Source organism: Bombina bombina, chromosome 4 (assembly GCF_027579735.1).
Source record: "Bombina bombina isolate aBomBom1 chromosome 4, aBomBom1.pri, whole genome shotgun sequence".
NCBI classification, from domain to species: Eukaryota; Metazoa; Chordata; class Amphibia; order Anura; family Bombinatoridae; genus Bombina; species Bombina bombina.
The window spans coordinates 249,283,415-249,301,147 of record NC_069502.1 but is presented as its reverse complement, the minus strand read 5'-3'; the positions used below and the strand labels follow the sequence as shown (position 1 = coordinate 249,301,147).

The following is a 17,733-nucleotide window of genomic DNA, read 5'->3' as shown; positions in this document are numbered from 1 at the left end:
TTTCCATCTTGAACGATGGGACCTTGAGAAATTTGTTTAAGATCTTGAGATCTAGGATTGGTCTGAACGTTCCCTCTTTTTTGGGAACTATGAACAGATTGGAGTAGAACCCCATCCCTTGTTCTCTTAATGGAACAGGATGAATCACTCCCATTTTTAACAGGTCTTCTACACAATGTAAGAACGCCTGTCTTTTTATGTGGTCTGAAGACAACTGCGACCTGTGGAACCTCCCCCTTGGGGGAAGTCCCTTGAATTCCAGAAGATAACCCTGGGAGACTATTTCTAGCGCCCAAGGATCCAGAACATCTCTTGCCCAAGCCTGAGCGAAGAGAGAGAGTCTGCCCCCCACCAGATCCGGTCCCGGATCGGGGGCCAATATTTCATGCTGTCTTGGTAGCAGTGGCAGGTTTCTTGGCCTGCTTTCCCTTGTTCCAGCCTTGCATTGGTCTCCAAGCTGGCTTGGCCTGAGAAGTATTACCCTCTTGCTTAGAGGACGTAGCACCTTGGGCTGGTCCGTCTTTACGAAAGGGACGAAAATTAGGTCTATTTTTTGCCTTGAAGGGCCGATCCTGAGGAAGGGCGTGGCCCTTACCCCCAGTGATATCAGAGATAATCTCTTTCAAGTCAGGACCAAACAGCGTTTTCCCCTTGAAAGGAATGTTTAGTAGCTTGTTCTTGGAAGACGCATCAGCCGACCAAGATTTCAACCAAAGCGCTCTGCGCGCCACAATAGCAAACCCAGAGTTCTTAGCCGCTAACTTAGCCAATTGCAAAGAGGCGTCTAGAGTGAAAGAATTAGCCAATTTGAGAGCATTGATTCTGTCCATAATCTCCTCATAAGGAGGAGAGTCACTATCGAGCACCTTAAGCAGTTCATCAAACCAGAAATATGCGGCAGTAGTGACAGGGACAATGCATGAAATGGGTTGTAGAAGGTAACCCTGCTGAACAAACATCTTTTTTAAGCAAACCTTCTAATTTTTTATCCATAGGATCTTTGAAAGCACAACTATCCTCTATGGGAATAGTGGTGCGTTTGTTTAAAGTAGAAACCGCTCCCTCGACCTTGGGGACTGACTGCCATAAGTCCTTTCTGGGGTCGACCATAGGAAACAATTTTTTAAATATGGGGGGAGGGACGAAAGGAATACCGGGCCTTTCCCATTCTTTATTAACAATGTCCGCCACCCGCTTGGGTATAGGAAAAGCTTCTGGGAGCCCCGGCACCTCTAGGAACTTGTCCATTTTACATAGTTTCTCTGGGATGACTAAATTTTCACAATCATCCAGAGTGGATAATACCTCCTTAAGCAAAATGCGGAGATGTTCCAATTTAAATTTAAATGTAATCACATCAGATTCAGCCTGCTGAGAAATGTTCCCTAAATCAGTAATTTCTCCCTCAGACAAAACCTCCCTGGCCCCCTCAGATTGGGTTAGGGGCCCTTCAGAGATATTAATATCAGCGTCGTCATGCTCTTCAGTAACTAAAACAGAGCAGCCACGCTTACGCTGACAAGGGTTCATTTTGGCTAAAATGTTTTTGACAGAATTATCCATTACAGCCGTTAATTGTTGCATAGTAAGGAGTATTGGCGCGCTAGATGTACTAGGGGCCTCCTGAGTGGGCAAGACTCGTGTAGACGAAGGAGGGAATGATGCAGTACCATGCTTACTCCCCTCACTTGAGGAATCATCTTGGGCATCATTGTCATTATCACATAAATCACATTTATTTAAATGAATAGGAATTCTGGCTTCCCCACATTCAGAACACAGTCTATCTGGTAGTTCAGACATGTTAAACAGGCATAAACTTGATCAGAAAGTACAAAAAAACGTTTTAAAATAAAACCGTTACTGTCACTTTAAATTTTAAACTGAACACACTTTATTACTGCAATTGCGAAAAAACATGAAGGAATTGTTCAAAATTCACCAAATTTTCACCACAGCGTCTTAAAGCCTTGAAAATATTGCACACCAATTTTGGAAGCTTTAACCCTTAAAATAACGGAACCGGAGCCGTTTTAAGCTTTAAACCCCTTTACAGTCCCTGGTATCTGCTTTGCTGAGACCCAACCAAACCCAAAGGGGAATACGATACCAAATGACGCCTTCAGAAGTCTTTTATAAGTATCAGAGCTCCTCTCACATGCGACTGCATGCCATGCCTCTCAAAAACAAGTGCGCAACACCGGCGCGAAAATGAGACTCTGCCTATGCTTTGGGAAAGCCCCTAAAGAATAAGGTGTCTAAAACAGTGCCTGCCGATATTATTATATCAAAATACCCAGATAAAATGATTCCTCAAGGCTAAATATGTGTTAATAATCAATCGATTTAGCCCAGAAAAAGTCTACAGTTTAAATAAGCCCTTGTGAAGCCCTTATTTACAATCGTAATAAACATGGCTTACCGGATCCCATAGGGAAAATGACAGCTTCCAGCATTACATCGTCTTGTTAGAATGTGTCATACCTCAAGCAGCAAGGGACTGCAAACTGTTCCCCCAACTGAAGTTAATTGCTCTCAACAGTCCTGTGTGGAACAGCCATGGATTTTAGTTACGGTTGCTAAAATCATTTTCCTCATACAAACAGAATTCTTCATCTCTTTTCTGTTTCTGAGTAAATAGTACGTACCAGCACTATTTGAAAATAACAAACTCTTGATTGAATAATGAAAAACTACAGTTAAACACTAAAAAACTCTAAGCCATCTCCGTGGAGATGTTGCCTGTACAACGGCAAAGAGAATGACTGGGGTAGGCGGAGCCTAGGAGGGATCATGTGACCAGCTTTGCTGGGCTCTTTGCCATTTCCTGTTGGGGAAGAGAATATCCCACAAGTAAGGATGACGCCGTGGACCGGACACACCTATGTTGGAGAAAAGAGAGGGGGGAGAGAGAGAACGCAAAAGAGAGGGGGAGAGAGAGAACGCAAAAGAGAGGGGGGAGAGAGAGAACGCAAAAGAGGGGGGAGAGAAAGAGCAAAAGAGAGGGGGGGGGAGAGAGAGGGGGGGAGAGAGAGCGCAAAAGAGAGGGGGGAGAGAGAGCGCAAAATAGAGGGGGAGGGAGAGAGCGCAAGTGGTGGGACCGCTGTACTGCAAAAAATGGCCCGTGTGAACGGGCTTTAGGACTAGTATAATATATAAAAGAGTATAATATATAAAAGAGGAGGACAGTGAAATATTGCAATGATTTTTTTTAATTTCCTTCTTGAAACATACCCATATAGGGCTGCATTCACAGCTTTTTTGGCTACGTGGAGCAGGTTTGCATAAACAAGCCTGCTGCCACATATTTAAGAACCATAAATTGCTTCTTTTTCCTCTCTGCCACCTCAGAGGTGGCAAGATCAATCACCCAGGCCCCCAGATACTCGCTTGTTTGGGGTGATTAACATTCCCTGCTCTAGCACAATTTGTTTCACTGAAGCAGGGACGGCATTGCACAAGAATTAAATTTGTGCAATGTTAAATTTTACAGTGCGATGCAACATCGCAAGTGGTGATTACAGGCGGACAAGCTCACTACTTGCAAACCTGTCTGCCAGCAGGGATAATAAATCAAGCCCTTAGAGTAATTTGAAATTCATTGATTTTAAACATAAAACAGAAATCAGCATTTCTTTGTGGTAGCTCAGCATTTAAGAGGTACAAAGCCAGTTTAGAATATTTTTGATGCAAAGAATTTTAAAGTGTGAAATATGATTTAAAGGACAGTTCTCCTTATACCAGATATACTTTACATGTCCCTCTATTGGTTAGGAATCTTAATATGTGTTTACGGGTCAAATTCTACTTTTACCAGATCAGTTTTTTATGATGAATTAGTTGATGTCTTAAGTGGGTATGATGAAACTGACCATCAGAAATATGTATTGCAGCAGACTCTCAATGGATCAATATCTTAAACATACAAGTGAAGGCAATGCACGCATGTATACATTGGAACTAGATTAGATTTTGTGAAATAGAGAAACAATGGAATAATGGACTGACAATTGCAACTGGTAGGCTACTTCCCTAAAATGCAATTAAACACAGATACAGATACAGCTTCTACTCTTATGATAGCTAGCACAAACATATAAATATCCCATACAAACCCAAAAGAATTAACAAAATGTATATAAAGCAAAGCTCCAGAATATTGACTAGACAAGAAATGTTGTTCTCTTGGCATCTTTTCTTAAAAGACAGGGAGGTAAGCTCAGAAGTGCATGTGTCTGGAGCACTATATAGCAGCAGTGTTGCAAAAAGGTTATCCATTTTCAAGAGCACTAGATGGCAGCACTATTTTAATTCAACTGAGAATAGCATGGGAACAAGGAAAATTTGATAACAGAAGTAAATATAAGAAACTGTTTTTTAAATTGTATACTCATTCTGAATCACAAAAGAAAATGTTTGGGATTTATATCCTTTTAAAAAAAAATAACACCTTTTACATATACGACAATTAGTTTTCCTGGTCCTCGCTACAGTTCTTCTCCCCCATCCCCTTACTACACATCTACAATAAATAACTTGAGGATAGGTACTAGCCATTATGCTGGGGAGGGGGGCTGCACAAATCATTCTGCGTAGGCGGGGGGAATACAATTCCTTAACGTAATTAAGTCCTTTGCATTATGCTTATTGTCCAAATGGGCTGCACATCATTTTAAATATCATTCACTGGCATCGAAAAAGTTATTCAAGTAGGTGGTTACATTTATATATGAAGTGCAAAAATCTGGACACCCGTGCATAATCACACACATTTTGAGTTTATCTGGAAAGTCTCTTCATTTGACGGGACTACTTTCTAATGAAATTGATGGAATCAAACAGTACTCAGGTACTTATTTTGCTTATTCTGAAGAACTAAGATAACTTAAAAGTAAAGCAAAGCAGGTACCTGAATTCATTGCACCGTTTCTCGCTGCAGAGAACGTGTGCCCGAACATGAACATTTGCACACCCGATGAGACATATGAAGGATGCTCTAACTCTGAAAACAAAAGGTGAATTTTAGTGTACTTTTCATTTTTTCTTTATATACATTTTTTTTTTTACATTGTGGAGTTGTATTCATAATTGTGTTATGGCCATGTGCAGACCACACCAATCAAAACAGGTATTGCAATGGTTTAAATAGTAAAGCCTCTAACTACATTAGGCATACAAAATTATAAAAAGTATTTTTGTGAACATAATTGTAATTAACTTCATGTCAACATTTACGTGATTTGTTTTCCATTTGATATTTTTTACTTAAAGGGATGCTAAAGTCAAAATTAAATTTTTGTGACTTTCATGATTCCGATAGAGCATGCAATTTGTTTTTAAAAATAAAAACGTTTCCAAATTGTTCAATTTCTGCTGTCTTTTTATATGCACACTTCCTAAGGCACAAGCCCCTACCAAGCACGTGCAAGAGTCCACAGCAGCATTGTCATGATACAGAGGGCAGGGAAATGGAAACAATCTTAAATTTCACAGAAAAAAATCTGTTTATTTGAAATAGATGAAATGTTCTTGGATTGTCTTATAATGCATTTCTGGATTATACAATTCTACTGTATTTAATGGTACTTTAAGAGATATTGGCCATAGAAGTGTCTCCTTACACACTTATTTTGTTACGGTTTGGGCATTTCCAAATGGCAAGGGGGCTGGGGGGTCAGGACTAAAATCAGACTACTACCCGGTCAAGAAAATGTCGGTATATCAAGGTCAATATTTAAAAGTAGCCTTTCAATCAGCACTATTAAACACGAATGGGAGTAGATGTTAATTGTTTAGTTTGGCTCCCTCCAATAAACTAAATTTACTCAATGAAAAAAAAAAAACGGAAAAAAAAAAAAAGATAAAAAAAATAGTTACAAAACAAAATAAAATACTACAATTGTAATAATTCTTAAAAAGAGCAGATTTGCAGAATAGACAAGTGCCTTTTAAATTGTTGGTATGAAAAAGCAATAAAACTATTTAGCACCAATGCAAAACAGGAAAGAAAAGGATTAACACAGTAGGGAAAGATTAGAACTAGTCTGCATGTTATTAACACGCATCTTAAAAGTGATTGTAAAGTTTAACAAATTAAAGCCCAGTATCTAAAAATACTCTTAAAAACAGGGGCACTATAATGCAATAAACTTTACGACTTTTTTTTTTATTTCTTTTTTTAAAAAATACTTGCCAATCCTCCGCCATCATCGTCTTCTGTATTTTGTAGATAGATGATGAATCTGGCTTCCTCGAATCGTTGCGTGCCCCCCATCTCGTAGGGTAAGCAACGATTAGAGGAAGCTGGATTAGTTATTCATATGTAAAATGAAGAATAAGCGGGCGGAGGATCAATGGTCTGTTTACAGCAATGAAAAGGTAAGTATTAAAAAAAGGAGGCGTCGTAAAGTTTAATGAATTCAAGTGCCCCTGTTTTTAAGAGTATTTTAGATACTGTGCTTTAATTTGTTAAACTTTACAATCACTTTAAATTTCCATAACTATAATGGGTGTTAACTAGATACATCAAGAAGTAGAGAAAAATTATATTTCAAAACACAGTAGCTGTAATTAACATCATGCCGCTCAACAAGAAGCATCAGCACACAGAATACTTAAAAGAATATTACATTTGGAAAATCAGCAATTTTGCTAAAATAATGTAGTAGTCAAGAATGCATGCAAAAAAAAAAAAAAAGTTTTCTATTGTATAGATGCAATTTAATTTAGTGGCTAAAATAAGGGTGGATTTGATTTAAAATCACAAGCAGTAAGACTCAATTTACATCATGGTTTTCTACATTAAGGTTTAATTTTAGAATAACTGCAGATTATTTTTCCAGTTATAACACTAACTTTCTAATTTTCTGACATATCATTAAAAAAAAAAACAGAATTTATGCTTACCTGATAAATTACTTTCTCCAACGGTGTGTCCGGTCCACGGCGTCATCCTTACTTGTGGGAATATCTCTTCCCCAACAGGAAATGGCAAAGAGTCCCAGCAAAGCTGGCCATATAGTCCCTCCTAGGCTCCGCCCACCCCAGTCATTCGACCGACGGACAGGAGAAAAAATATAGGCGAAACCATATGGTACCGTGGTGACTGTAGTTAGAGAAAATAATTCATCAGACCTGATTAAAAAACCAGGGCGGGCCGTGGACCGGACACACCGTTGGAGAAAACAGAATTTATGCTTACCTGATAAATTACTTTCTCCAACATTGGTGTGTCCGGTCCACGGCGTCATCCTTACTTGTGGGAACCAATACCAAAGCTTTAGGACACGGATGAAGGGAGGGAGCAAATCAGGTTACCTAAACGGAAGGCACCACGGCTTGCAAAACCTTACTCCCAAAAATAGCCTCCAAAGAAGCAAAAGTATCAAATTTGTAAAATTTGGCAAAAGTGTGCAGTGAAGACCAAGTCGCTGCCTTACATATCTGGTCAACAGAAGCCTCGTTCTTGAAGGCCCATGTGGAAGCCACAGCCCTAGTGGAGTGAGCTGTGATTCTTTCAGGAGGCTGCCGTCCGGCAGTCTCATAAGCCAATCGGATGATGCTTTTAAGCCAAAAGGAAAGAGAGGTAGAAGTCGCTTTTTGGCCTCTCCTTTTACCAGAATAGACAACAAACAAAGAAGATGTTTGTCTGAAATCTTTTGTAGCCTCTAAATAGAATTTTAAAGCACGGACTACGTCCAAATTGTGTAACAAACGTTCCTTCTTTGAAACTGGATTCGGACATAAAGAAGGTACAATTATCTCCTGGTTAATATTCTTGTTAGAAACAACCTTTGGAAGAAAACCAGGCTTAGTACGCAAAACCACCTTATCTGCATGGAACACCAGATAGGGCGGAGAACACTGCAGAGCAGATAACTCTGAAACTCTTCTAGCAGAAGAAATAGCAACCAAAAACAAAACTTTCCAAGATAGTAACTTAATATCTATGGAATGTAAAGGTTCAAACGGAACCCCTTGAACTGAAAGAACTAGATTTAGACTCCAGGGAGGAGTCAAAGGTCTGTAAACAGGCTTGATCCTAACCAGAGCCTGAACAAATGCTTGAACATCTGGCACAGCTGCCAGTCTTTTGTGTAGTAAGACAGATAAAGCAGAGATCTGTCCCTTTAGAGAACTTGCAGATAATCCTTTCTCCAAACCTTCTTGTAGAAAGGAGAGAATCTTAGGATTTTTTATCTTATTCCATGGGAATCCTTTGGATTCACACCAACAGATATATCTTTTCCATATTTTATGGTAAATCTTTCTAGTTACTGGTTTTCTGGCCTGAACCAGAGTATCTATCACAGAATCTGAAAACCCACGCTTTGATAGAATCAAGCGTTCAATCTCCAAGCCGTCAGCTGGAGGGAGACCAGATTTGGATGTTCGAATGGACCCTGAACAAGAAGGTCCTGTCTCAAAGGTAGCTTCCATGGTGGAACCGATGACATATTCACCAGGTCTGCATACCAAGTCCTGCGTGGCCACGCAGGAGCTATCAAGATCACAGAGGCCCTCTCCTGTTTGATCCTGGCTACCAGCCTGGGAATGAGAGGAAACGGTGGAAATACATAAGCTAGGTTGAAGGTCCAAGGTGCTACTAGTGCATCTACTAGAGTCGCCTTGGGATCCCTGGATCTGGACACGTAGCAAGGAACCTTGAAGTTCTGACGAGACGCCATCAGATCCATGTCTGGAATGCCCCATAATTGAGTTGGTTGGGCAAAGATCTCCGGGTGGAGTTCCCACTCCCCCGGATGGAATGTCTGACGACTCAGATAATCCGCTTCCCAGTTTTCCACACCTGGGATGTGGATCGCAGATAGGTGGCAGGAGTGATCCTCCGTCCATTGAATTATTTTGGTCACTTCTTTCATCGCCAGGAAACTCCTTGTTCCCCCCTGATGATTGATATACGCAACGGTCATCATGTTGTCTGATTGGAATCTTATGAATCTGGCCTTTGCTAGCTGAGGCCAAACCCTGAGAGCATTGAAGATCGCTCTTAGTTCCAGAATGTTTATCGGGAGAAGAGACTCTTCCCGAGACCATAGTCCCTGAGCTTTCAGGGATTCCCAGACCGCGCCCCAGCCCACTAGACTGGCGTCGGTCGTGACAATGACCCACTCTGGTCTGCGGAAGCTCATTCCTTGGGATAGATGGTCCAGGGTCAGCCACCAACGGAGTGAATCTCTGGTCTTCTGATCTACTTGAGTCTGTATAGTCCCCATTCCACTGTTTGAGCATGCACAGTTGTAATGGTCTTAGATGAATTTGTGCAAAAGGAACTATGTCCATTGCTGCAACCATCAACCCTACTACTTCAATGTACTGCGCTATGGAAGGACGTGGAACAGAATGAAGAACTTGACAAGTGCTTATAAGTTTTGACTGTCTGACCTCTGTCAGAAAAATCCTCATTTCTAAGGAATCTATTATTGTTCCCAAGAAGGGAACTCTTGTTGACAGAGACAGAGAACTTTTTTCTATGTTCACCTTCCATCCGTGTGATCTGAGAAAGGCCAGAACGATGTCTGTATGAGCCTTTGCTTTTGACAGGGACGACGCTTGTATTAGAATGTCGTCCAAGTAAGGTACTACTGCAATGCCCCTCGGTCTTAGAACCGCTAGAAGGGACCCTAGTACCTTTGTGAAAAACCTTGGAGCAGTGGCTAACCCGAATGGGAGGGCAACAAACTGGTAATGTTTGTCCAGAAAGGCGAACCTTAGGAACTGATGATGTTCTTTGTGGATAGGAATATGTAGGTACGCATCCTTTAGATCCACGGTAGTCATAAATTGACCTTCCTGGATAGTGGGTAGAATCGTTCGAATGGTTTCCATCTTGAACGATGGTACCCTGAGAAATTTGTTTAGGATCTTCAAATCCAAAATTGGTCTGAAAGTTCCCTCTTTTTTGGGAACTACGAACAGATTTGAATAAAATCCCATTCCTTGTTCCTTTATTGGAACTGGGTGTATCACTCCCATCTTTAACAGGTCTTCTACACAATGTAAGAACACCTGTCTCTTTATTTGGTTTAAGGATAAGTGAGACATGTGGAACCTTCCCCTTGGGGGTAGTTCCCTGAATTCCAGAAGATAACCCTGAGAAACTATTTCTAGTGCCCAGGTATCCTGAACATCTCTTGCCCAAGCCTGAGCAAAGAGAGAGAGTCTGCCCCCTACTAGATCCGGTCCCGGATCGGGGGCTACTCCTTCATGCTGTTTTGTTAGCAGCAGCAGGCTTCTTGGCCTGCTTACCCTTGTTCCAGCCTTGCATCGGTTTCCAGGCTGGTTTGGGTTGTGAGGCATTACCCTCTTGCTTAGAGGATGCAGAATTAGAGGCCGGTCCGTTCCTGAAATTGCGAAAGGAACGAAAATTAGACTTATTCTTGGCCTTGAAAGGCCTATCTTGTGGAAGGGTGTGGCCCTTTCCCCCAGTGATGTCTGAGATAATCTCTTTCAATTCTGGTCCAAATAGAGTTTTACCTTTGAAAGGGATGTTAAGCAATTTTGGATGACACATCCGCTGACCAAGACTTTAGCCAAAGCGCTCTACGATTGCAAACCCTGAATTTTTCGCCGCTAAACTAGCTAATTGCAAAGCGGCATCTAAAATAAAAGAGTTAGCCAACTTAAGTGAGTGAACTCTGTCCATAACCTCCTCATATGGAGTCTCTCTACTGAGCGACTTTTCTAGTTCCTCGAACCAGAACCACGCTGCTGTAGTGACAGGAACAATGCACGAAATGGGTTGTAGAAGGTAACCTTGCTGTACAAAAATCTTTTTAAGCAAACCCTCCAATTTTTTATCCATAGGATCTTTGAAAGCACAACTATCCTCGATAGGAATAGTAGTGCGCTTGTTTAGAGTAGAAACTGCCCCCTCGACCTTAGGGACTGTCTGCCATAAGTCCTTTCTGGGGTCGACCATAGAAAATAATTTCTTAAATATAGGGGGGGGGAACAAAAGGTATGCCGGGCTTTTCCCACTCCTTATTCACTATGTCCGCCACCCGCTTGGGTATAGGAAAAGCGTTGGGGTGCACCGGAACCTCTAGGAACTTGTCCACCTTGCATAATTTCTCTGGAATGACCAAGTTGTCACAATCATCCAGAGTAGATAACACCTCCTTAAGCAGTGAGCGGAGATGTTCTAATTTAAATTTAAATGTCACAACATCAGGTTCAGCTTGTTGAGAAATTTTTCCTGAATCTGAAATTTCCCCATCTGACAAAACCTCCCTCATGGCCACTTCAGATTGGTGTGAGGGTATGACAGAACAATTATCAGCGCCCTCTTGCTCTTCAGTGTTTAAAACAGAGCAATCGCGCTTTCTCTGATATGTAGGCATTTTGGATAAAATATTTGCTATGGAGTTATCCATTACAGCCGTCAATTGTTGCATGGTAATAAGCATTGGCGCGCTAGATGTACTAGGGGCCTCCTGCGTGGGCAAAACTGGTGTAGACACAGTAGGAGATTATGTAGTATCATGTTTACTCCCCTCATCTGAGGAATCATATTGGGCAATTTCATTATCTGTGGCAGTACTGTCCTTACTTTGTTTGGACGCTATGGCACAATTATCACACAAATTTAAATGGGGAGACACATTGGCTTTCATACATATAGAACATAGCTTATCCGAAGGCATAGACATGTTAAACAGGCTTAAACTTGTCAATAAAGCACAAAAAACGTTTTAAAACAAAACCGTTACTGTCTCTTTAAATTTTAAACAGAACACACTTTATTACTGAATATGTGAAAAAGTATGAAGGAATTGTTCAAAAATTACCAAAATTTCACCACAGTGTCTTAAAGCATTAAGAGTATTGCACACCAATTTTCAGAGCTTTAACCCTTAAAATAACGGAAGCGGAGCCGTTTACAAATTTAACCCCTATACAGTCCCAGCTATAGCCTTTGCTGTGACCTAACCAAGCCCAGAGGGGAATACGATACCAAGTGACGCCTTCCAGAAACTTTTCCAGCTACTTTCAGATCCTCACACATGCATCTGCATGTCTTGCTCTCAAAAAACAACTGCGCAGTAATGGCGCAAAAATGAGGCTCAGCCTACAACTGGGAAGGCCCTCCCTGACTGGAAAAGGTGTCTAACATAGTGCCTGCCGTTAACGTTCCCCAAGTTTATAAATGTGAATTATCAGCATAAACATGTATAAAATGCCCAAATAAAGCAATCGATTTAGCCCATAAAAGTGTCTACCAGTTTTATAGCCCATATTAAGCCCTTTATTCTGTTTGCTTGACTAAGAAAATGGCTTACCGGTCCCCATGAAGGGAAATGACAGCCTTCCAGCATTTCACAGTCTTGATAGAAATATGGCTAGTCATACCTTAAGCATAAAAGTCTGCTAACTGTTTCCCCCCACCTGAAGTTAATTCATCTCAACAGTCCTATGTGGAAACAGCAATCGATTTTAGTTACTGTCTGCTAAAATCATCTTCCTCTCACAAACAGAAATCTTCATCCTTTTCTGTTTCAGAGTAAATAGTACATACCAGCACTATTTTAAAATAACAAACACTTGATAGAAAAATAAAAAGCTACATTTAAACACCAAAAAACTCTTAACCATCTCCGTGGAGATGTTGCCTGTGCAACGGCAAAGAGAATGACTGGGGTGGGCGGAGCCTAGGAGGGACTATATGGCCAGCTTTGCTGGGACTCTTTGCCATTTCCTGTTGGGGAAGAGATATTCCCACAAGTAAGGATGACGCCGTGGACCGGACACACCAATGTTGGAGAAAACAGAATTTATGCTTACCTGATAAATTACTTTCTCTTGTGCTGTATCCAGTCCACGGATTCATCCTTTACTTGTGGGATATTCTCCTTCCCTACAGGAAGTGGCAAAGAGAGCACACAGCAGAGCTGTCCATATAGCTCCCCCTCTAGCTCCACCCCCCAGTCATTCGACCAAAGGTTAGGAAGAAAAAGGAGAAACCATAGGGTGCAGTGGTGACTGTAGTTTAAACAAAAAATTTTTTACCTGACTCAATAGCCAGGGCGGGCCGTGGACTGGATACACCACAACAGAAAGTAATTTATCAGGTAAGCATAAATTCTGTTTTCTCTTGTAAGGTGTATCCAGTCCACGGATTCATCCTTTACTTGTGGGATACCAATACCAAAGCTTTAGGACACGGATGAAGGGAGGGAACAAGACGGGTACCTTAAACGGAAGGCACCACTGCTTGCAAAACCTCTCTCCCAAAAATAGCCTCCGAAGAAGCAAAAGTATCGAATTTGGAAAATTTGGAAAAAGTATGCAGTGAAGACCAAGTCGCTGCCTTACAAATCTGTTCAACAGAAGCCTCATTTTTAAAAGCCCATGTGGAAGCCACTGCTCTGGCAGAATGAGCAGTAACAGTTTCAGGAGGCTGCTGGCCAGCAGTCTCATAGGCCAAACGGATGATGCTTTTCAGCCAAAAGGAAAGAGGTAGCAGTCGCTTTCTGACCTCTCCTCTTACCAGAATAGATAAACAAGGAAGATGTTTGTCTGAAATCCTTAGTTGCTTGTAAATAGAACTTTAAAGCACGAACTACATCAAGATTGTGTAAACGACGTTCCTTCTTCGAAGAAGGATTAGGACACAGAGAAGGAACAACTATTTCCTGGTTAATATTCTTGTTAGAAACAACTTTAGGAAGAAAACGACCTTATCTGCGTGGAACACCAGGTAAGGTGAATCACACTGCAAGGCAGATAATTCTGAGACTCTTCGAGCAGAAGAGATAGCTAACAAAAACAAAACTTTCCAAGATAACTTAATATCTATGGAATGTAAAAGGTTCAAACGGAACCCCTTGAAGAACTGAAAGAACTAGATTTAGACTCCATGGCGGAGCCACAGGTTTATAAACAGGCTTGATTCAGACTAAAGCCCGAGTAAACGCTTGAACGTCTGGTACCTCTGCCAGACGCTTGTGTAAAAGGATAGACAGAGAAGATATCTGTCCTTTTAAGGAACTAGCTGACAATCCTTTCTCCAATCCTTCTTGGAGGAAAGACAATATCTTGGGAATCCTAATCTTACTCCATGAGTAACCCTTGGATTCACACCAACAAAGATATTTCCGCCATATCTTATGGTAGATTTTCCTGGTGACAGGCTTTCTAGCCTGAATCAGAGTATCTATAACTGACTCAGAGAAACCACGCTTTGATAGAATTAAGCGTTCAATCTCCAAGCAGTCAGACGCAGAGAAATTAGATTTGGATGCTTGAACGGACCCTGTATTAGAAGATCCTGCCTCATTGGCAATGTCCATGGTGGGACAGATGACATGTCCACTAGGTCTGCATAACAAGTCCTGCGTGGCCACGCAGGCGCTATCAGAAACACCGAAGCCTTCTCCTGCTTGATTCTGGCGACCAGACGAGGGAGAAGAGGAAACGGTGGAAAAGCATAAGCCAGATTGAAGGACCAAGGCGCTGCTAGAGCATCTATCAATACCGCCTTGGGATCCCGGGACCTGAACCCGTAGAGAGGAAGTTTGGTGTTCTGATGGGACACCATCAGATCCAACTCTGGAGTGCCCCATAGCTGAGTCAGCTGGGCAAATACCTCCGGGTGGAGTTCCCACTCCCCCGGGTGAAAAGTCTGACGACTTAGAAAATCCGCCTCCCAGTTGTCTACTCCTGGGATGTGAATTGCTGAGAGATGGCAGGAGTGATCCTCCGCCCACCTGATTATTTTGGTTACTTCCGTCATCGCTAGGGAACTCTTTGTTCCCCCTGATGATTGATGTAAGCTACAGTCGTGATGTTGTCCGACTGAAATCTGATGAATTTGGCCACAGCTAGTTGAGGCCATGCCTGAAGAGCGTTGAATATCGCCCTCAGTTCCAGAATGTTTATCGGGAGAAGAGTTTCTTCCCGAGACCATAAGCCCTGAGCTTTCAGGGAGTCCCAGACCGCACCCCAGCCTAACAGACTAGCGTCGGTCGTTACAATGATCCCCTCTGGCCTGCGGAAACATATTCCCTGAGACAGGTGATCCTGAGACAACCACCAGAGAAGAGAATCTCTGGTCTCCTAATCCAACTGAATTTGAGGAGACAAATCTGCATAATCCCCATTCCACTGTTTGAGCATGCATAGTTGCAGTGGTCTGAGGTGTATCCGAGCAAAAGGGACTATGTCCATTGCTGCTACCATTAATCCGATTGTCTCCATGCACTGAGCTACAGATGGCCGGGGAATGGAATGAAGAGCTCGGCAAGTAGTTAAGAGTTTTAATTTTCTGACCTCCGTCAGAAATATTTTCATTTCTACCGAGTCTATTAGAGTCCCTAGGAAGGGAACCCTTGTGAGAGGGGAAAGAGAACTCTTTTTGATGTTCACCTTCCACCCATGAGACCTCAGAAAGGCCAATACAATCTCCGTGTGAGACTTGGCTCTTTGGAAAGACGGCGCCTGAATTAAGATGTCGTCTAGGTAAGGCGCCACTGCTATGCCCCGCGGTCTTAGCACCGCAAGGAGGGACCCTAGCACCTTTGTGAAAATTCTGGGAGCAGTGGATAAGCCGAAGGGAAGAGCCTCAAACTGGTAATGCTTGTCCAGAAAAGCAAACCTGAGAAACTGGTGATGATCTTTGTGGATAGGAATGTGTAGGTATGCATTCTTTAGATCCACGGTAGTCATATATTGACCTTCCTGGATCATTAGTAAGATTGTCCGAATGGTCTCCATTTTGAATGATGGGACTCTGAGGAATCTGTTTAGAATTTTTAGATCCAGGATGAGTCTGAAAGTTCCCTCTTTTTTGGGAACCACAAACAGGTTTGAGTAAAAACCCAACCCTTGTTCCGCAATTGGAACTGGGTGGATCACTCCCATTGTATGAAGATCTTCTACACAGCGTAAAAATGCCTCTTTCTTTATCTGATCTGTAGACAGACGAGAAATACGGAACCTTCCCCTTGGAGGAGAATCCTTGAATTCTAGAAGACATCCCTGGGATACAATCTCTAATGCCCAAGGATCGTGTACATCTCTTGCCCAGGCCTGAGCGAAGAGAGAGAGTCTGCCCCCTACTAGATCCAGTCCCGGATCGGGGGCTACCCCTTCATACTGTCTTGGTGGCAGCTGCAGGCTTTTTGGCCTGTTTACCCTTATTCCAGCCCTGGTAAGTTTTCCAGGTTGCCTTGGGCTGTGAAGCGTTACCCTCTTGCTTTGCAGCAGGAGAGGATGAAGCGGGGCCGTTCCTGAAATTACGAAAGGAACGAAAATTAGCTTTGTTCTTTGTCTTAAAGGGCTTGTCCTGAGGGAGAGCATGGCCTTTTCCCCCGGTGATTTCTGAAATAATCTCTTTCAATTCAGGCCCGAAGAGGGTCTTTCCTTTGAAAGGGATGTTCAAAAGCTTGGATTTAGACGACACATCGGCCGACCAGGACTTTAGCCATAGGGCCCTGCGCGCCAAAATGGCGAAACCTGATTTTTTTGCTGCTAACTTAGCTATTTGGAAAGCGGCGTCAGTGATAAAAGAATTAGCTAGCTTTAGAGCCTTAATTCTATCCATAATTTCCTCATACGAGGTCTCCGTCTGGAGCGAGTCTTCCAGCGCCTCAAACCAGAAAGCAGCTGCAGTAGTTACAGGAATAATGCAGGCAATAGGTTGGAGAAGAAAACCTTGTTGAACAAAAATTTTCTTAAGTAAACCCTCTAATTTTTTTATCCATAGGGTCTTTGAAAGCACAACTGTCTTCAATTGGTATGGTTGTGCGTTTAGCAAGTGAAGAAACAGCCCCCTCCACCTTATGGACCGTCTGCCACGAGTCCCGCATGGGGTCAGATATGGGGAACATTTTCTTAAAAACAGGAGGGGGAACAAAGGGGACACCTGGTCTATCCCACTCCCTAGTAACGATATCCGCAATCCTCTTAGGGACCGGAAACGCATCAGTGTAAACAGGGACCTCTAGGTACTTGTCCATTTTACACAATTTCTCTGGGACCACCAAAGGGTCGCAGTCATCCAGAGTAGCTAATACCTCCCTGAGCAAAACGCGGAGGTGTTCTAGTTTAAATTTAAAAGCCAATGTATCTGAATCTGTCTGAGGAGGAACCCTTCCTGAATCAGAGACTTCTCCCTCAGACATCAAATCCCTCGCTCCCACTTCAAAGCGTTGTGAGGGTATATCAGATACAGCTACCAAAGCGTCAGAATGCTCATAATCTGTTCTTAAAACGGAGCTATCACGCTTTGCAGGTAACACGGGCAGTTTAGATAAGAAAGCTGCAAGAGAATTATCCATGACTGCCGCTAAGTCTTGTAATGTAAAAGGGTTAGACGCACTAGAGGTACTAGGCGTCGCTTGAGCGGGCGTAACTGGTTGTGACACTTGGGGAGAGGCAGACGGGCTACCTCTTGGGCCACATTCTTAAGTGCAACAATATGATCTTTAAAGTGTATAAACATATCAGTACAAGTGGGACACATTCTGAGAGGGGGTTCCACCATGGCTTCTAAACACATTGAACAAGGATTTTCCTTGGTGTCAGACATGTTTAACAGACTAGTAGTATACACAAACAGGCTTGGAAATCACTTTAATCAAATAAAAAACACAATTTGAAAAAACTTTACTGTGCCTTTAAGAGATAAAAAAAGGCACACAATTTTGCAAAACAGTGAAAAATGCAGTAATCTTTTTGACATTTTCACAGTATGTACCTAAAGCCTTAGTA

At 42.3% G+C, this 17,733-nt stretch overlaps 1 protein-coding gene across 1 annotated transcript in view; it reads right to left on the bottom strand.

Moving 5' to 3' along the window:
- Positions 1-4,862: 4,862 nt before the first annotated feature.
- The window catches only part of LOC128657254 (myelin-associated neurite-outgrowth inhibitor), a 114,055-nt gene continuing 101,184 nt past the window's right edge, over positions 4,863-17,733 (bottom strand). Inside the window, exon 4 of the mRNA XM_053711527.1 lies at positions 4,863-5,002. Within this exon, the coding sequence (XP_053567502.1) occupies positions 4,863-5,002 (140 nt within the window). The remainder of the gene's footprint in view (positions 5,003-17,733) is intronic.